The sequence below is a fragment of the Juglans regia genome, chromosome 14 (genome assembly GCF_001411555.2).
Source record: "Juglans regia cultivar Chandler chromosome 14, Walnut 2.0, whole genome shotgun sequence".
In the NCBI taxonomy this organism is placed as follows: Eukaryota; Viridiplantae; Streptophyta; class Magnoliopsida; order Fagales; family Juglandaceae; genus Juglans; species Juglans regia.
In genome coordinates this window covers 5,369,916-5,391,102 of record NC_049914.1, presented here as the reverse complement: position 1 = coordinate 5,391,102, position 21,187 = coordinate 5,369,916, and the positions used below count along the sequence as shown (strand labels likewise).

Sequence of the window (21,187 nt, the reverse complement as noted above, 5' to 3'; positions counted from 1 at the left end):
ATAAAAAAAAAAAAAAAAAAAGATATCAGGTGTGGGGTGAATAGTAATTCCGACACATTTTTTTTACGGGTCTCAACTCTTTTATAAAATTCATAAAAAAAACATAACTCTCGTTTTCTAAATACTGTTCTTTAATTTTAAGTATCGTTTAAATAGTGAGTTAAAATGAGTTAAGTTGAGATAAGATGAGATAAACATTTCTTACATCCAAATGGCCTCTATTCTTTCAATTTTCTTTTGAGAAATTTATAACCCGCATGCTTGGACTCATTTCAATAAGTATTGTCAGTTTTTAATTTTAAGACCGTATTTTAGAAAGTGGATGCAGCTCATTGAAGAAGTTGGTATGTTTCAAGTCTTCAACCATAGTAGTAATGTGCCAATCTATCGTGACCTCACTGCTCTGAAAGAAAAAAACAAGAAATTTGTTTAAAATTGAAGGAAATGTTGAATGGGAAATACCATTCTTTTCTTTTTTTTCCTTGTTTTTTGAATTTCATGCTCACTCCCCTTTTTTTTTTTTTTTTAATTTCTCTCGTCGTAAAATACGTACTGCCTCGATTTTTAAAGCAAGTTCGGTTCCTTTAGATAGGAAAATATATAGGAAACTACATCTGTAAGAACTAGAACTGAGGAACCAAGAAATGCCGAAGAAACACAGAAACACCATACTAAGCTGAAGAAAAATGATGCCGAGACTACACTGCAACTTCAAAAACATCTGGATTCAGATAATCAGTTCGCTAGAGCATTCCTGATAACACAGGACATTACCTAAAACTAAATTGTAACTTCAAAAACATCAAGAATTGGTTAACCATTCATTAGATCATCTTTAATTGCAAAATACATCACCCAGCCGATTCATGCCCGGGACAGTGCTAGTCTGAGTACTAGTTTGCACGCATATATGGTTGCATCTAGACAAGCTCAATGTAGGCCATAGGTGCATTATCCCCTCGCCTTGGCAGAGTTCTTATAATTCTCGTATATCCTCCATTCCTCTCCCCATACCTGTCCGGAACCTCTGCAAACAAGGCATGTACAATCTGCTTCTCATAAATGAAGCCAAGAGCTTGTCTCCTCTTATGAAGAGATCCATCCTTTGCCAATGTGATCATCTTATCAACATACTTCCTCATTGCGCTTGCCCTTGCTCTAGTCGTTTTGATGCGGCCATGTTTGAGGAGTTGAGTTGTGAGGCTACGAAGTAGTGCCCTACGTTGATCAGGGGGCCTATTGAGTTTGGGTACTCGTCTCCCATGTCTCATGGCAAAGACTCGACCCCCATTGTCAATGATTTTAAAACAATGGCTAAAGCTGCTAAATTCTGCACACAGAAGGAAATTTATTTTGCCAAGTAAAAAGAGATTTTATTCATACTATCAAAAGACAAATGATTGCTTAAAAGTTCTTCTAAGTCAACAGTAAGAACTAAAATTAAGAAAAGGAATGCAACATAAGCTTCTCATAAAAATGTTACTCAAAGGGCTTAAGGTATACCACAAGTTATTTAGCAGGGCAATAGTAACAATTGCCCCAGAAAGGGAAGAAATCAGCACTGTGAGATGCTGCTGAAAGCAGAATAAGACTGAAGATAAATCTAAGACAGCAGTAGGACTTGTAGTTCTTGAAAACTAATCAACAAAGTCAGGCGCCAAGCAAGTTCATTTTTATTAATCGCACACAGCAGCACTACCCAATACAGAGGTAGTACACAAGAGGAGCACCTGATTAGGGAGGTGGAGGAAAATAGATAGCCATAAAATCAATAAGAAGAAAACGAGAACAATTATGAGCAGATATCCAGACATAAAGAGTTAAGTATGTTCTTTGTTAAAAAAAAAATATGCATCTAAAGAATACCTCACATCATATTTTTCTTACATAATAATGATTTATGCAAATCAATGTAACATGTACACCCCAGATTTTTTCTTTCCAAAACAGAATAAGGGAAGAACATATCGGATGGTTCAAGACTGAGAAACCCAAGAGCAACAAATCAGCCAAGACACTAGAAGGAAAAGGACATTTTTTTTTTTGGATAAGTTAGAAGGAAAAGGGATATTGTGGTGCTAGTGGCAGTGTAGGGTGTCAGGAATGATAAGAGGATAAGTAAACAAAAAAGAGGAATCAATCATACATGACACAAGATTTACGTGGTTCAGCAATGTGCCTATGCCCACGAAGCTGCAAAGGATTTTATTCAGATGAAAATAAAAAATATAGTGCGGTGGCCGTACAATGGTTTAATACAATATATAGTAAACCCTACTCAGCGGGTTGGGCCATCAAATCGAGCTGCACACAAACAAAACCAGGCTCCACACAAACAAGCCCAACATAGGGGGAATGAAATCATATTCCTAAAGCATCCATTCACTATGTACATGCACTCCTATTTAGCTCTCTTCGATGGTATCACATGACTTGTGCTACATCAAATAGGCTTGGGCACCAACCCTATCGGGTCAGAAAACCTTCCCTGCCACCTTTCAATAAAATGGTGAAGTAGGTAGTGCCATGTGGAGCCAATGTTGTGATACGAGAGAGAGAAAGGGAGGGAGGGGAGGAGGGACTGTTGTGATCTGAGAGGGATAGAGAGGAGGGAACTAGGAGTGACCAAGGGGGTGAAATGAAAAAACAGCCCATGAATTTTCAGGTAAGGGGGTGAGGTATACATTTCAGATAAGGGAAACTATAACAAAAATTGTCAACAATGCTTTTATCATCACTTGATGATACACCATTGTACTGGTTTCCCACAATGACTATGGTGAGGCAAGATTCTTCACTTGGATGATTGCTTAACCGAGGTACATAGAAAGTTCCACAATCAGGTCAAACCTAGGACAGTCAAGTAGAACTCTATAAGGCAAGAAGCCACCTTTGCTCTTCTCAAGAATCTAAGGTTAGTGCCCATACTTCCTTTCTATTATGCTCCTCGTTCTCTATTTGCATGGGTAGTTAAAGTGGAGCTAGAATAAAGCATTTCTTTTTCCAGATGTTTTTGTAAAAGGCATGTATATGAAGAAGTTTTTTTCTTCTTTTAAAAGGAATCATTTTGTTTATGGTTTGGAAGTGCACTGAAATCAACTGTCGAAGATACTAAATCAATATTTACATTCAATTGTTAGCCTCTATGTTGGCTGTATTATAGCTCTATGTTATTTAATTATTTTCAGTAATAGAACTCCTTTTCTACCTGATTATTTTTTTTACGATTGTTTCGCTATAATTCTCACTGATAAAGAGAACCTTCGTGTTCTTATTTTCAGCGATATAGAACACCATTTTGTATCTTTTCTCTCTCCTACTCCTTTTTCTTCTTTACATTCTTCTTCCTATTAGTTCCATTATAGTCTACTGTATTTTATGACTATTAGATCTCACCATTCACTGCAATTATAACTTTTAAGGACATCTTCTTGTACGAAGATGGAAATTGCTCGAGCTAAGTTGAAGGATTCCACTCGGAAGTAAGCATTTTGGCCAAATAAAGGAAACAAGAATTGTGTTCGATATGAACAGTACAGAATTTCCTATCAAAAACAATACAGAATTCACTACAACTTTGGAATATAAAGAGTCCGGTAAGACTAGTTCAGTGGTTATGTGAATGTAAAAAAAATGCTCGAATGTCACATTTGAAATATCTAAGCAAAGACAGATAAATCACAACCATAAAAAGTGGTGAAGAATGTGCTAAATAACGACTCATGAGGTGAGCAGTGTTCAAAACAGGGATGAAGAAATGGAGGCAATTAATTTTAATCATCCTTCTTTGAAGGCTTCGTCCAGCAGCAAAATGATTAAAGAGCTAAACTCGATGAGATTTAGAAAAGCACCTGGAGAAGCAATTGGGAATGGAAGTGATTGAAGAGGAGCGAGTCCGGTGTAAGACCGTAAAGCCAATTTGTGCTTGGGCTGAAACGCCACGGCCATCCTCGGGAAGCGCGATGAAGGAGGTGGACGAAGAGGAACCGAAGGCGGGAGGGCTGATCTCAGAGATGCCATACTCCACCTACTGTTGCTGCCATTACTAGTGCCAGTAATTGCACAGCAGAAGCCCGACGAGAAGGATGCCATTCCTGCGTGGACAATGATGTTCCTTGTTCCACCGGACAAACAAACAAGGGATAACTGATGAGGGGATGGGGGAATTGTAGTGCCCCTAAATTCTTCGTAGTTCTGAGTTGGATAAGATGTTTCGGAATTCTTACATGAGGTAAGGCAGGCCTCGTTCAATTTCAGAAAATTTTTCATTCGTTTAATTATTATAATTTTTTTAAAATTTTCATATTAAATAAAATAAATAATTTATTTTTTTAAATCTCAAAATAAAATAATATTTTAACAATATTTTATTTAACTTTCAACTTTTAACTCATCTCATCTATAAGAATAAAGGCTTTCAACTCTAAATAGATAAATTTTATGTAAATTTTTTATAAAAAATATATCATATTAATAAAAATTAAGTTTTTATATTTTTTAAGGTGAAATTTATTTATTTTTTATTAAAGTATACGTAAAGTTTGTCTATTTAGGACTTATACAAATCATTTCTCTTTCTTACATGTGATTTGTCTTAATTTTTCAAATAATGTAATTTAAGAGTAAAATCATATATTAAGATATATGCAAATTTGGTCTATTCTTTTTTTAAAAATAAATTTTTATTATTAAGATCTAATTTTTTATATGGATTTTTTTCTTTCTTTCAAATAAAGGGTGTAAGATTTGTATATCTTAAAATATACATGAAAAAAATAAATTTTTTAATATTAAACCTCACTATTTTTCAAACTAATTATGCGATAGTTGTACAATTCACAATTATATATATAATTATTTATAAATATTTTTCTTTTCCAATTTCTGTTATAATTAATCTTAAAAAATCTTAGGGTTTGATAGTTTGTTTAAAAAATATTTTTATATTTTTTCAATGTGATAATGGATAACTTAAATGACCACTTCGTAGGGTTTTGTGATAGGAGTAATGATAGAGATAAACTTTAAATGCATAAGTTTGTACAAAAGTTTTTATAAAAATGTGAGATACATTAAGAAAACTAAAATTTTTACATTTTTTTTTTTTTTATAATGGGATTCAAATTTTATAACAAACTGCTTGATATTTATAAATTTAAAACTTGTATATATCTCTATTTTTTAAAGGAAAACTGTCATCACTCATTAATCAGAGAAACTTATATATATGATCGGATGTATTATGTGATGTTCTCATATCAAACACAACATCATAAACTAAAATAATGTATTTGGTATTCCACCAGTACACTATTTTCTTCAGTGATTAATCTAGTCTTCACTATTGATGATACTCTCTATAGACAAACATCAAAGAGACAACACTCTCTACTAAACAGAGACTCAACATCACCCTTCATAAAAATAGAAGACTCAACCTCTACAGACAAATATTCGATAGACGAACTCTTATTTATTTTAATTAATAATGAGAAAACCAAAAGGGAAAATAGTAAGATAGAAACGAAAAAGAACGGATTACAGTTTGCACTAACTCTGGTAGACTTTGAAATCTGTGACGGCTAGTGAGGGCAATACATTTCTCTTTTTAGCCACAAATGTCAGATCTAAATGGTCTAGTGGTAGCGAGTTCGGTGATCTGGGTTGTGTGTCAATAAGAGTTGTTAGAAGGGGTGGCTCGTAAGGTGTAACGCCCAAATTTCGGAGATCCAGAGAGTTAGCTCATGTTACCTAAAATCATCTCCAATGACACAATTATATATACTCAAAAGATTCCATAAAAATATTAACTTATTATTCAACACAAATTCTATATTCCTCCACATGGACACCAAGGCAATGCCTCAATAAAATAAATTAAAAATCTCCACAAAAACTCAGGAATATCCATGACTCAGAATACCATATAACATAAAAAATAAATCTACTAAATAAAATTCTCCAGTAATTATCTGTTCCCTTTGGCATCTATCTCTCTACGACTATTAAACCTTGCTAACACTTCATACTCTTGACTTCCAGCTGAGCTATCAAAATCATTTGAAAAATATTGTGGAGATAATGGGTAAGTTATCAACAACTCAGTAAACAAAAAATATATACTAACATGTAAATATGAGCATTTACAGAGTTCAAAATGTAGAACAAAATATTTTATTTTCAGAATACAGAATCATAATATTTTATCAAAAATATCAACGCGAAAGTTTAAAATTATTCTTATTCAAAATTCCTTTGGCATAGTATAAATTGAGACATCACATCAGAACATAATTCTATATTTAACTCACGTGGTAGGGTTGTGCAAACCCTGGCGGTCAACTGAGCAGAAACAAAATGTGAATTCTTCTTCTTATTATTCTCAGATTCCTGAATGTGCACACATGAAAAACCACGCAGAAAACCTCTTAAGCTTCCAAAGTGGGTGCACCAGAAACATAAAATTTGGTTCCAACCCGAACAGAGGCCACAGTTTTACATCCGTGGTAAGGTTAGAACGGAACAAAAATAAAATTTCATGCCAGAGGTTTCAGAAATCACATCATATCATATCAGAGTACAGAACACCTTCAGAACATAACAAAATTAGATCATAAAAATAAAATATATGCACAATTTTTCATATACGCTCTCTTGTGTACAGTTCAGAAACAAAATGTTAAAATAGCTCATGTCTTCACCAGTCATGACAGAAAATATTTTCTTCTTATACAAAGTTTCACGAGTAATTCAAAACAAGTAATTGAGGGTGTTTAAAATTTATTTTCATAACAAAACATGTATATTTTTCCTAAAATCGACCTTAGTTTATTTTATTTTATTCAAAGTCTAGTATATGAACCCCTCTTACCTAGACTTTTTAGCTTCTTCAGAATTTTTCACAACAATACCGAACAAATATTAATCATCATCTATAAAATAGTCACGTAACCTTCATAAAATTAACCTATTTTCCTAAAATTTTAAAATTCTCGTGACCCTAAAATATCATCACTTCCCACATTAATCTATACCTAGTTAATATTTTCTACTAATACATTAAACTCTAAATTATTGTTGTTAGAAAGACAAACAACACTTTTTAGGCTAACATAGAGTGAGACTAACCCACTTAAAGTCCATTGTAAAATCAAGCCCAACAAAAAGAAATACTAGTTCAAGACCCATTTGCTTAGGCTGATAACTCGAAAGGTATAAATGTAATATCAGGTTTATGCTTGACAAGTTTTACGGGAACTAAATAAAACACTTTCTATTTTGTAAACAAAGCAGCCACTAGCAAAGGTGGTATGACTGAGGCTTATCGAGAGGGAAGGGAGACACGGCGAATCTAGGTGGTGAGACGAATACGCCGGCGAGCTGGGCGGCTGAGCACTGAGAGAGATGAGTGATGAGAGGGGGAGAGAAATAATGTGAGAGAGAGGGAGAGAGCTTGATGTCAACCAGTCCATGTGGCTATCGAGTGTGAAGCGTGGATGTAAGGGGTTACGATGGTTCGTTTGTGTGTATCCTTGAAACACTTAGCAACATGGGAACCTTCCAATGGTGGTGCTACATCAGTGCACAGTGGAATGTTGAGCAAGAAAACTTGCTTTGTTTTTGTTGTATAAAAACAGGGGGCCTTCATGCATGTGTTGTGTCGATTTTGTATGGGGGAAGAGGGTTGAGTCGTGGACAGTGCAAAGCTTGGTGGTTCTTGGTCTCGCGTGGGGCAAGATCAGAGGTTGCATTGGGTGAAGGTGGTGGGGCACGAGAAGGGGTTTCTGTCAGTGTGGTTTGTTATTTGTTGTGTGGTTGGTGGTCGTGTGGTAATGCTTTGTCGAGGGAGGTATGGGTTGGTTGGCATCGTGGTTTATGGTTATATATTGGCCCGATTTTACACAAAGGGTGGTGGAAGGCTTGCTCGATGTGTGGTTTACTTCGAGGCAGGTTCTGTGCGACAAAGGCTAGTAGCTTGAGGAGGAACTTTCGTGACTTATGGCAACAAGGAACCCGAGAGGTAATATGAGAGAGGTGGATTGTGGTGGAGCTATCGTGCTTGGTCGTTCAAGGGGTTGGCAACGTGAAAGGTGGGTTCTTTGCGATTGTGCGACCATGGAGGCTAGAGCCATGGCTGTGTCGATGGCGGATTTGCCGTGATCGTTGCTGCGTGAAGCTTGTTGTGGTGCTTGGTTGCAGAGAGTATGTGTGGCAAAAATGGCTTACGGTGGCTCCACTGCGGGTTAAGGTTGGGCTAGCGTGCTGACACAATGAATAGCTAGGGAGTTGTGATTTACAGCTGAGGAAACGGAGGGGGCTTACTGGTCGTGATCTGCTACACGTGGAGAGGCTGTTTTGTAGTGCTTGGCCTAGAGGTGGGATTGGCTGAGTTACCTTGCATGGGATTCCATGGAGGCTATGGGGGCTACTGTGGCTCTGAAAAGGCGAGGATGCATGAATGGCAATATGTGCAAGAGGTTGTGTATGAAGTGTATAAATACATGTAGAGACATGCATGTTGTGACTAATGGAAAGAGATGTGCAAGGTGGAGAGTTTTTAAAACAAACTACACGTTGGGTCTCCCAGTTTACAGCAAACAGGCGTGGGCCCTGGGGTGATCGGGTAGAGCCCATTTCAAGTATTTGGTCTCACGTTTTGGGTATTATATAAGATTAATAAAAATGGATTTTTTTTCCCCTAAATTTGAGCCTCGATTCAAACTCTACAATATTCCAACTTGTCTAAAAAATTTACTCGAAATCTCAAATGAGCTTTTCGTACATATAAACTCTAAAATAAGTCGGGTGTTACATAAGGACCACACATAGATGTGGGCGGCATATGAGAACCACGCATAGTGATTTTCGCAAAACCAACACTTTCTTTAGACATATTTTAGACTTGTGAATCTTCTTGTGCCGCGCGTGAGGCCTCTTTCCTCTTCGACAAAAATCAGATATGAAGCCCTTAGTTTTTATGTGTGTGCGCGCGAGAGAGAGAGAGAGTCTCTATTGGCAGATGGACGGAGGCACTAAAAAATAAAAATGTAGGTTTTTTAAAACTCCATGAAATATAATATGTATGGTATGACCGTATGAAAACAGAAAACTTGGGGAGCTTTTGTTAAAAGGATAAAAGTTCAGATGCGGATAATGCAATTAACCAAAATAAGGGGGAAAAGAAAAAGGAAATTCCATATACTCTCTGGTACAAAATGGTAAAGCAGATGCTGCTGCAGCTGTTGCCACCTCTCGCTTCCCGACAAGGCTGCTTCATCACGCGCACATCAAGGCCAAGGGCGCTCCGACCATTCTCCTCCATCAAGGCAAGTGCTATAATCAACGAAACAATCAGTTTTATTTCCTTAAATTATTTATTTTTTCTGTTTTCTCAACGTTGAATTCAGTCTATGAAGTTATCTAATCTGAAAAATGGACCCAGATGTCGTCGGAATCCTACACGTTCGGGCCTTACAAGATACCCCACGAGGAAGTGTTCTACTCCTCCCAGCTTTCCTATGCCATGGTTAATCTGCGTCCCGTCGTTCCCGGTATATGCCTTTCCCCGCCTCTTCTTTTGGCATTTTGATAAACAAATAAGAAAATGCGTCACCCTTTATGACAATGAGAAAACAGGAAAAGAAAAACTTGATCTTCATACCCATAAAAGTTGATAATGTCGATCACTCATCCATTGTCATGTAAAATCACATGTATGTTCTATATACTCAATGGGTATGACAACTAGGTGGCATTCAGAGCTTAACTTCCATAAGAGCCTTAAGTTTAAATAATACTACCTAGGAAATTACTATAATACATAGACGTTGGAAATACCCACCAAACTTCTATCAAGAGCCAAACACAAGGCCATTATATTGAATCAACCAAATTGATATATATATCATATATCAGCAAGAGGTGCATGATGCATCATACAATGTTGTGTAAGGGCATCCTTTTGCAATTGGTTCGATCCTTGGTAAGGTTTTTATCTGACAATGCTGTCTAGAAAATGCTAGCAACAATATTGTGTAATTTCTCATAGGAACAACCTTTGGTAGGATGTTTGTCAGAATTTTCTAAGCTTTTGAATTCACCTGGAATTAACTTGTTTCTCTCTCTCTCTCTCTCTCTCTCTCTCTCTCTCTCTCTCTCTGAGTGTGTGTGAGTGTGCACATGTGCATGCATATATATATGTTTGTGTGTGCAACAAGCTATCTTTTAGTCTATCTTTGGGCAGCCAATTACTCATGAGGATTTATTGGTTTTATCTCTACACATATAGAGTGTGTTATACAATATCTTTTGCTTCCTCCAAAATTTTGGCCTTTTTACTTCCTGCAGATGCTCTCGCATACTTACATGCGTGCTACCGTGTATTGACTAAAATTAGGTTAATAGTTAGTGGTGCTTATGGGGGGCTGCTAGTGAAATGATGACATAACCCAAAACTTGCTTGATAATGTGCAATGATATGAGGAAACGAGGTTTTAGTATGTAAAAGTAGGAAATGTAAGAGAGGTTCCAACATTCTACTTTCATTCAAAACCCTCGATCCCAGAAAAAATTATATCATTATTTATAACCAAGAATATTTATTGCTTATAACAGGTTGAAGTGGTCTTTGCTCCCTTTTTCCTATTGCTTAAGTTGAAACTTCAAAGTATATAATGCTCTTGTCCTTGTTGTCTTAACATGAATTGTTTGTTGTGAATTGCTTGTCGTACTGCTCTTATGTTTCAATACTCGAATACTCCTTTATTATTCTGATTGTTTCTCTTTTCCTTTGCAGGTCATATCCTTTGCTTCGGAATATTAGGATGTTATGTTGAAATTGATTCAACAATTGTTTAATGTTCATGACTAGATTTAAATTAGGTAAATTCATAGCAGTGCGTTTGGCTTGTGTGGAAAATAAGGCACAACCGTGTGGGAGTTGATGCAATATGTTGTCATATACATCCTGCAATACATTCATTTGTAGATAGGATATGCAAAGCTTTATTCTCCTAAAGTGAGTTTGCATATGAAACACATTTATATACATATAGGGGTTGCCTTGAGATGCAGCAACTTTCTGAAACATTCAATGACTGCCAAGCTCTGCCGTATTTCATGCATGATGTTCACTGTTAAAGTAATATTTAGTACCTTCATAATCCTAAATCACTTATTTCTGAAGTTTGCAAAATATCACAGATATAAAAATACTATTCTCAGTAGACTTCACGTGCACCACTTGCAAACACTACCACGGTTACTGTTCACAAAAGCTTTTTCATACATCACACGAGTAATTGTGGCACAAATGTGCATGTATCTATCATAGCTACGGTGCTGGCGGAACTGCACATCAACTATTATGCATGCTTATATTTGTGGCATGCTGCTGTGCCCCAAAAATAAAAATAAAAAAATTGAGATTTTTTTTATTTTTATTTTACAATTTTCATATTTGGATATATTTTGTGGATCTGTGGTTCAATATTCAATGTTGACTTGACATTATATACATGTGCTTGTCTGTCCAAGGCGTGAAGTTAAGCGCTTTGTTGATCTCACCGTTGATGAGACTAGTGATTTATGGCTCACTGCACAGAAGATCGGCAGTCAGCTTGAGAGCTACCACAAAGCATCATCTCTCACATTTTCAATCCAAGTAAGACCGATGTTGGTGGATCAAATCATTTATTTTTATAGAATATCAGTTATTTATTTTTTATTTTTCCATATCTCTGACTAGTTTTTTTTTATAAGTAATAATTTATTCAAAGAAATAGGCATAAGCCCAAGTACACAGGATGTACAAAGGAAACACCTACAACTTCCACAAACGAAAAGAAACTGAACGCCAGAAAACTAAAACAAGTCCAGAAAATTATCCTCCATTACAAACACTTTAGCCCAAGAACTCGAAGTACTCAAGAAAAAATCCCTTAGATCTCCCAATGAGCATTCTTTATCTTTGAAGCATCTCCCATTTCTTTCAATTCATATGCACCACATTAGACAAAGAGGTATCATCTTCCAAACTCTCACCGCCTTCTTACAGCCCTTCAAACCCTTCCACCCTTCCAATAAATCCACCACTTCTCTAGGCATTACCCAATGTAACCCTGTCCAACTCAAAACCTCATTCCACAAGAATCTTGTCACTTCGCAGTGAAGAAAAAGGTGATTTACAGATTCTCCTGCCCTTTTACACATGACACACCAATCAGCTATAAACAGACCTCTCCTTCTAAGATTATCAGTAGTCAATAATTTGCCCAAAGATGCCACCCAACAGAAAAAAGCAACCTTATTGGGAACTTTCACTTTCCATATACTTTTCCAAGGAAAAACACAACTACTATGACTTAACAAAATTCTGTAATAAGTTGAGACTGAAAACTTAGCATTTCCAGCATGAATCCGCACCATGCTATCCTCTCTTTCAAGCACCAACTTTGAACTGTAGAGTTTAACCAGCAGAGCCTTAACTTCATCCACCTCCCCATCACTGACGTCCCTTTTAAAAATGATATTCCATTCAACCTTATTGTTATTACTGCAGTAAGAATCATAAATAGATGCATTATGATCCTTGGCAATTCTGAAAATGGAAGGAAAAACCAGCTTGAGAGCAGTATCCACACACCACAGATCATGCCAAAAGAGAATCCTCTTACCATCTCCCACCATCAATCTGAAATTATTGGAGAAGGAATCCCATCCTTTTCTAATAAATTTCCACAAACTAACCCCATAAGCACCACTAGCAGCTTTAGAACACCAACCGCCTCACAAACTTCCATATTTCACTTCTATTACATTTTCCCACAGGGCTTTACTCTCCAAATGATATCTCCAAGGCCAGTTCCCAAGTAAAGCCCTATTAAAAACCCTTAAATCTTTTATCCCCAAACCACCACGATCCAGTGGTTGACAAACCTTCTTCCAACTAACCAAGTGAAACTTCTTTTCCTCACCATTGCCACGCCATAAGAAATTTCAAAATAAACTCCCAATCCTCTTTTCGACTCTTGCCAGAAGAGGAAAAAGAGAAAGGAAATAGGTGGGAAGGTTGGACAAAGTACTAGAGTTAGTCTTCCCCCCTTAGACAAGTAGATCCTCTTCCAACCTGCTAACCTCATTTCAATTTTTTCAATCACCCCATCCCATATATTGACAGCTTTAAAAGAGGCTCCCAAAGGAAGCCCAAGATACCTCAAAGGCAAAGAAGAGATTCTGCACCCCAGTAAATTAGCCAAGTTTGATAAATTCTGAACATCACCCACAGGAACAATTTCAGATTTCGACAAATTAGCTCTTAACCCCGAAGCAGCTTCGAAACACAGCAAAAGTGCTCTTAAAACATGAAAATTATCCGAATCAGGCTCACTAAAAATCAAGGTATCATCAGCAAATAACAAATGAGAGATCTTTAAACAGTTCCTAGTCTCATCACCCACCACAAAACTGGACAGCAAGATTACCCTCCACAGCCCTCTAAATCATTCTACTCAAAGCTTCCATAACCATAACAAAAAGAAAGGGGGAAATGGGATCGAACTACAAAAGAAACCAGCCGGTTCACCATTCACCAAAATAGCAAATTTTGAAGTCGAAACACAATGCTTAATACACGAGCTCCATTTAGCACCAAAACCAAATCTCCTCAGTAAATAAACAAGAAAATCTCAGCTTACATGATCATAAGCCTTTATATCCAATTTAATAAGAATACCAGCTTTCCCCACCTTCAACCTAATCTCCAAACATTCATTAGCAATTAAAACAGAATCTAAAATCTGCCTTCCTCTCACAAAAGCATTTTGAGTTGGTGAAATAATCCTCTCCATCACCCTACTCAAACGATTTGCCAGCACCTTAGAGATAATTTTATAAATGCCATTCACCAGACTACTTGGCCTAAAGTCTCTTATCTCCACAGCCCCTGCCTTCTTCGGAATAATAGGGTGTTTGGCCCACATTTTTCTCCTTTCCAATATTTTGAAATCTGTATACTCGTGCTTACCCTTATGTTTTTCCTCCAAATGCAGCTAGAATATAATCATACAGCTGTAACCTCTAGATTTTTTTCCACCTATCAAAGAAAAGAAACCTATTGATTTTTTCTTTTATTTTTTTGCTCTTGTTTTATCACATTTTATTCCCCTTTAGTTGTTTATCTTTCCCATTGTTCTCTTGTTTCCGCTTCCTAATTTTTATCATACAAGTGTTGTGGTGCTTAGGTGTTTCTCTTGAATGCAACCTGTGTACATGGGCTATGCCCTATTGCTATTGTTAACGTCGTGTTCCGTACACCTTTGGACCGGGTTCTAGCAACTTGGGTCTTGGGTCTTGTGTCTTTCACCTCCACACTTAAGAAAACGTAGAGAGTGGGGGGCCTTGGTAGAGGCCGGGGAGTCTTCGATGGTTGAGTCAGTATATCTGCTTAGTAGTTTGTGCGTGAGCTTAGAGGAATCAAAGAGCGTTCTTCGTACTTGGGGGACATTTTTTATACTAGGTTTCTAGGTGGGGACAACTCATATCTGGCCTCAGGAAGTTCATGTCACTTTAACTATTCACTTAGTTAGAATCCTTTAATGCAACATGGCTTCTATGGTGGCACCATTAATGCGGCGTGGTTCTCAAACAAACTCACTTTGCCCTGCAGACGTTCCTTGTTAAGCCCCTTCATGCGCTATCAGGAGATCGAGAGTTCCCCGTATCTCTCGCCCACCTGCCTGCGTAGGTTCCTGAGGGTTAGGTGTCATCGGGGAGTGTCAGGGCAGCAAGTTCCATTTGCCCCTACCGTTCGCTTTTCCCACACGTGGGTGCTTCATGGACGGTTTTTGCTCATGGGCCGAGTACTCTGTAGAGGCCCACTGACTCCTTTTAGAGGAAGGTTGTTGGGCTTGACCGGACTCTCTGACTTACTCTCCCAGAGATCCCTCCTGGGCTTGCTATACAAGCCAATAGGAGGGGAAAACCCCCTTACAGCTATAAATAAAAGTTCTTGCTTACCTATAAAAAAAAATCATACAAGTGTTGTGGTGCTTTCATGAGACTGTTGTGTGATGATTAAGGACAGTAAAGTCTTTTGTTACCGATGTCACACTCTATCTCTTAGATCAAGTCGTTCTTTAGTACCCTGGAGATTCTAAATTGGAAGCATTGGTTGACCGCATGATCACTTGGCTTCTTACATGCACAAGTTAGGTCTTGTTTGTTACTCAATAATGCACATAAATGTTGGAAAATTGGAACCATCGTGGTTATGTTTTTTTCTTCTCCAACATCTAAGGTTGTTTCTAGGATACAGCTTCATGTGATCGTTACTCTTAGTTAAACTCCGATGGTGCCTTGCATGTTCTAACTTTTTTCCAGTTTTCTAGCATTCAGTAGAGCTTTGGGTTAAAGTCATTTTGCATGACAGCAGACGTAGCTAGATCTATATGTGTTTGTGGGGGACACTTTAAAAGGGTGATGCCGTTGACAGAGCTTTTCATATGAATTCATTTTTCCGCACCTGGCTGTAATTTCCACTGCTGCATAATGGTGTTTTTGTCTTTGGAAACCTAAGTGCATGATCTTTATTTAAACTTTTTTTTTTTTTTTTTTAATAAAGATATTATCTTTGTTTAAACCTTAGGATGGGCCCCAGGCAGGACAGACAGTACCCCATGTGCACATCCATATCCTGCCACGGAAAGGCGGTGACTTTGAGAAGAATGATGAGATCTATGACGCAGTAAGAGGGAAAACTTGCTTTATTACTTTCTCTCGCTCATCTTCTTTTCAACCTTTGACGTGGATACTTACCTCCTTACCTGCTTTTTACTTGTGGTCTAGATTGACGAAAAGGAGAAAGATTTAAAGCAAAAGCTTGACTTGGATAAAGAAAGAAAGGACAGAAGCCTTGAGGAGATGTCCCAAGAGGCAGATGAATACAGAAAGCTCTTGTAATTGTTATTTTTGCATGAAATATTTCTTAGTTAAATAATAATAATAATAAAAAACCTATTTGAATGGTCAGGGAAAAGATTTTACAGCATATATTGTGTGATTTTCTCTCTGATGAAAGGTGAAGATTGAGATGCCTAGCTTGTCATATTAAGATGATAATCATATACCCTTGTCAATGTTTGTCATAGCCATGTGGTGAGTAGTGCATGCATGGATTATTTATAAATTTATGATATCTTGGATTCCTAAATAACTACAATTTTCTTTTTCAATTTCAACCCTAATTAATTACACTACTGATTTAGATTTAGATTTAGATTTAGATTTAGATACAACTACTAAGATCAATAAAAAAAAATAAAAAAAAGACTCGTGACAATTTTGGATACGTTCTTTCGTTGACTTTTGGGGCTCCCTCGTAAACGCACCTAATGGCTAATATATTTGATTCTTTGACAGAGAGATAGACACGCGTTAACTTTACAAGGGATGGATACGATATTATATTCCACAATTCAAAAAAAAGAAAAGAAAAGAAAAGAGAGAGACGGTTAATGAGAGTATTGTCTTTTATTTTTTTACAATTTTTAACTTATAAATATTGTTCCATCTTTCAAAATGGAAAGAAGGGAAGTCCAAGAATTCCTCAGAATTGACTAATAAGACGGTGGATAAGGCCGGAAAAAAAAGAAAATAAACAGTCTTAACTGTCCAGGGACAGTTAAAAACTGAAGAAACGGAAGCGGCCTCGGTCCCTCCGTCCTTCCTTCGCTTTCTGCCTCTCCTGCTCTTTATCTTGTCCGACGGCGGCTCACCTACCCTTTCGGCACTAGATCAATTAGTTCGGTTAGGAATGGCAAATAAAGAGAACGCGCTTTTGCTTGTCTGATTAGTTATTGACGAATTGTGAGGCGCCGACCCAGCTTGAGAAGCATTCGAATTTATTGATGTTGGTAAAGTAGCTTGGGGGTTATGTTTTGTTTGAGAAGACGAAATCTGGGTTAAGTTTAGTGATTGTCTGGAAGTTATAGGTTGGTGGGATTTGTTTGTATTGCGTTCCCTCCTCTTCAGTTTCACGTGTATTTGTGGTTAGGTGAGTGTATATCCGGTGTTTGTGTGCCAGAGCTATTGCCCTGAAAAAGAAGATTTTTGTAATAAGAAAGAGCATATCTATCTAAGGATCAAATTAAAAAGAGAAGTAAAGAATGTGGAGGCGATGGCGGAGTACTGGTGGTGCAGTGAAGCAGAGCGTGTCGGCTCTTTTCAGCCAAGTTTATGGGAGGAAGACGAGGCCTCCACATCCTTCTCATACTCTGGGATTGATGGCTATTGTTCCTGCAACATCATTACGCTCGAGGCCCTCGTCATCATCACCGGGTGCTGACTCAAACTCTGGCGATAGTAATAGAAATGACATATCGTTCGCGGAGACGAAGAAGCTAATGAGATTGGTGACTGTGGAGGCGTTAAAGAGGAAGCTGGGTATGGAAGGGAAGGAAGTTATCGGGTACTCGGAGCTTCTGCAAGCCTGCGAGAGCATGGGTGTCGCCAGATCCCTCGAGGAGGCTGCTGCTTTCGCCCGAGTCCTTGACGAGGCCGGTGTCGTCCTTCTGTTCCGCGACAAGGTCTACCTCCATCCCCACAAAGTAAGCTCTTTTCTTTTGTCCCGTTATGGTTCTGATTGTGCTCTTGTGGGGGCTGCTCCTGTGCTGATATGACAATATGTATAGCAAGGAACCCTTAAATTATGTTTCTTTATTTTCTTTTTCTGCTTTCTGCTTTCCATAACAGTGAACATCAAGATCCATTTTTTAAGGAAAAGAGTGGTCGGAATAAGTTGTTGAATATTCCGATCCATCTTTTCTTCCACTTCGATATATATTTCCCTTCTCTATCCTATTGGACTGGGAGCATTCTAGAAGCACACCCACCATTTCATTACTTCATGTTGAATCACTGCTACTCCCCAATGTTAACAGAAGGAATACTCAAAACCCATATTGTTTTCAGGGGTGAAGTGGATTTCTAAGTTCACCCAATTGGCTGCTTTAGCTTTCTTGTGTTTTTCTTAACCGACCTCAAACTGAACCTTCGCTTCATTCTACATTGACTTATAACCTCCCAAGCTGGTGCTGTTTGATCTATCATTTTTCTTCATTAGTTTGCATTATGCTACGACTGTGTAGGCTTCTCTTTTTGTGAATTGCTTCCAGCAAGTTGTTTTATTTTATTATGTGGTATTCAGAAATATCTGCATGTGGATGTTCTGATACCTTAATGTGTGCATTAAGGGTGGGCTCAATTGGATGGTGATTAGACTTTAGATATGGTGAGTAGTTGTTCCTTTTCCTTGGGCTGGATATTGGAAGCAACGCAGTTGGACATTTGGCTTAGTGTGGTAGAAATCAGTGAACAAGACCTTGCAGCTTCTTCCTCTGTTTTCACGAGTCCATCGCTATGCATCAAGCGGCAAATTTTCTTTATCTTTCTTAGTAGCATATTACTTGGGATTAGAGGCTTCATATATAATGCTTACATGCATACATGCATATGTGGAAGATCTTTTTTAGTTATTGCTGAACTTCTCAGCAGTGTTTGACACCCACCAGCTTTATTCCCTGCAGACAGTAGGCCTACGGCTTATGTCTAGTCCAGTATATTTTCCTGTGCCACCTTACGATTTCTTCATGATTGTCATCAATCTGGAGTCGGTCTTGATGTATTGGTGGAATACATGGAATGAAATTCCATGCTGAGTGCTCTCTGTGCCTTGAGTTTCTGAGCTGCAAACTATGATTAGGCTCCTATTAAACGGGGTGAAAATTGTTGGCCAAATCGAGTATGCATATCCGGGTTGCTGATCAACTGTAACTTGTGTCAGCCAGGAGCAGCTTGAATTCCTAATTTCCAAGTGTTTGCCCCATTTTCTTATCAGCAGGTCCTCGTTGTGGGTGTGAGTTTTGGAAAATAAATGAATTCAGAGTTTGGGCAAGTGATAAGGGTTTTGTCAAAATACATTTTGCTGTCCATATTATTTAGGTGCCTTGGATTCTCAACTCTCCATATAATACGAACTGGTATTGCTCCTCTCCAATCTTAAATGTTCAGGTGGTGGATCTGGTCAGAAGAGCGGTGCCCTTTGCTCTGACTTCTGAAGACGATCCCGCGAGGGATGAGCTAAAGATGCTGCAGGAGAAGAAGGAAGAAATTGACAAGCTAGCACATAAGCAGGTCAGGCGCATCCTCTGGTCTGGGTTGGGGTTTGCTGTGGTACAGGTTGGTCTCTTCTTTCGGCTTACATTCTGGGACTTTTCATGGGATGTAATGGAACCAATTGCATTTTTTACAACCGCCACTGGCATAGTCATAGGTTATACTTACTTCCTGCTCACTTCAAGAGACCCCAGTTACCAAGACCTGATGCAGAGGCTCTTTCTCTCAAGGCAGAGGAAGCTGGTTAAGAAGCACAATTTTGATGGTGAGAGATTCAAAGAGTTACAAAAAAAGTGCAAAACACATATTGATGCCACTGCCTTTATTAAAAATCAGACGGCACCGGAACTGGAACTGGAACTGGAACTAGAGGATGCTTTACACAGGGACTAGCACTTTCTGGTGGATTTATTGACCTTTTTTTAACTGGAGTTAATCCACCGGAAACGACTTGCTTTACACAGACTAACATTTTCTGGCTTCTTTCAGTATTGGGCACTCTCATTTTTGCAGCTTCAACGCACACACAAAAGAGAATTAAGGCAGATGTGTACTATTGAAGGTTTTATAGTTTTCTCTTCTAAACGGTGGGTGGTAGGGGTTGCATATTTTGCATTCTATTTGTACGCTGAATTACTGATTAACACTGTCAATCCTCTGACAAAAAAGTAAAATAAAATCTTAGCCCAGCTATTCCAATATCATCTGGCTGGCCTATATATCAAGTAGTTGCAAGTTTGCAACGTGCAAGAATTGTAAAATTTATTAAAATATTTTATATAATTAAATTAACATACCTTCAAATATTATACAAATGTTTTCATCATCTATTTTCATCAATTTTAACAATTGATTTTGAAAGAGACTGTAAAATGCAAGTTTTTTCGAAGTTGAAGAGTACCCTATCCATTTTTGGCAGATTGAGAGCACTTGTAGTGGCATAACCATTAATTTTTTTATTAAGAAATTCATTTTTTTAAATTTAGTTAATCACTTTTTAACAGTACTAAGGTTACATTTAGATATTGAGCTAAATTGATCTAAGCTCTTTATAAATAGTAACAAGTTGAAATGATTGCATAAGTTTCGTAGACTCACTTTAGATGAGTTTGTATGTTTGAATGTTAAGATGAGTTTAAATATATTTATGAGAAATTATAAAATAAATAGGTCTCAACGTTAATTTTTATTAGTCATCTGACATATTAAAAAGTTAGTCAGTATCAACTGCTCAAAAGGGCAGAAATACTTTCTTGTGGAGTCCACTTGTAGCCAATCGGATGGGTAAAATGGACAAAATCTTGCTTTCTTATTGCAACCATCACTTTGACAATTTGGGCGGCAACTCTAGCATTTGGTAGAAGCATTAAATTAATCTACAATGTAAACTCACTTGACTCAATCTTGGATGCAACTCAAGTTGTTTGGATGCAACTCAATCTTTGAGTTGTTTGGATGCAACTCAAAGTGAACTGCACTGAGCTCGGTTGAGTAAGTAAACGGAACCTAAATAACAAACTCTCTAAATCTATCATTATTTTATTAAAATATTAATTTTGATATTTAATTTATTTTAATTCTAATGGTAATTGAAATATTTATTCTTTATTAAAAAAATACACATTAATTTTCTAACGTTCATATTATTCCAACGGATATAATTTTTTAACGATCTCTTTTTACAATAGTCATATTCTTCCAACGGATATATTTTCTAACAGTCATAAGATGCATACCCAAAAACATGAATATAATTTCGGAAGAAAGAAATTGAAAAGGAAGCCAGGACAAAATGCAAACATTTGAAGGGAAAATATTTATTTATGTGGTCTCCAACACTACTCAGCTTGAGACTTTTCAATAAAACTTGCTATTCAAATACACAAAAGCAACCATTAGAACAATTCACAAACCATCTAACTGGCAATACAATATATAATGATTGATCCAGAAGCTTCAAAGATTACCAAAACAAAAGTTGCCAATATAGAGTATTTAATGGATGGAAGATTCAAAG

General features: G+C 37.3%; 3 protein-coding genes across 3 annotated transcripts; 2 read left to right on the top strand and 1 right to left on the bottom strand.

The window, feature by feature from the left end:
• Nucleotides 1–645: 645 nt before the first annotated feature.
• LOC108989172 (50S ribosomal protein L17, chloroplastic) lies at nt 646–4,239 on the bottom strand. Its single transcript, XM_018962696.2, has 2 exons — nt 3,852–4,239; nt 646–1,330 (listed from the first exon to the last, which is right to left on the bottom strand). The coding sequence occupies exons 1-2, from the start codon at nt 4,090–4,092 to the stop codon at nt 921–923; spliced, it is 651 nt and encodes a 216-aa protein (XP_018818241.1). The 5' UTR covers nt 4,093–4,239; the 3' UTR covers nt 646–920.
• A 4,738-nt stretch (nt 4,240–8,977) lies between these two features.
• LOC108989181 (bifunctional bis(5'-adenosyl)-triphosphatase/adenylylsulfatase FHIT) lies at nt 8,978–16,144 on the top strand. Its single transcript, XM_018962708.2, has 5 exons — nt 8,978–9,326; nt 9,443–9,553; nt 11,516–11,662; nt 15,644–15,742; nt 15,844–16,144. The coding sequence occupies exons 1-5, from the start codon at nt 9,216–9,218 to the stop codon at nt 15,955–15,957; spliced, it is 582 nt and encodes a 193-aa protein (XP_018818253.1). The 5' UTR covers nt 8,978–9,215; the 3' UTR covers nt 15,958–16,144.
• A 463-nt stretch (nt 16,145–16,607) lies between these two features.
• On the top strand, nt 16,608–19,874 carry LOC108989174 (calcium uniporter protein 5, mitochondrial-like). The gene is made up of 2 exons (XM_018962698.2): nt 16,608–17,603; nt 19,066–19,874. Exons 1-2 carry the CDS (start codon nt 17,163–17,165, stop codon nt 19,561–19,563), a joined length of 939 nt encoding a protein of 312 aa, XP_018818243.1. The 5' UTR covers nt 16,608–17,162; the 3' UTR covers nt 19,564–19,874.
• Nucleotides 19,875–21,187: the final 1,313 nt, after the last annotated feature.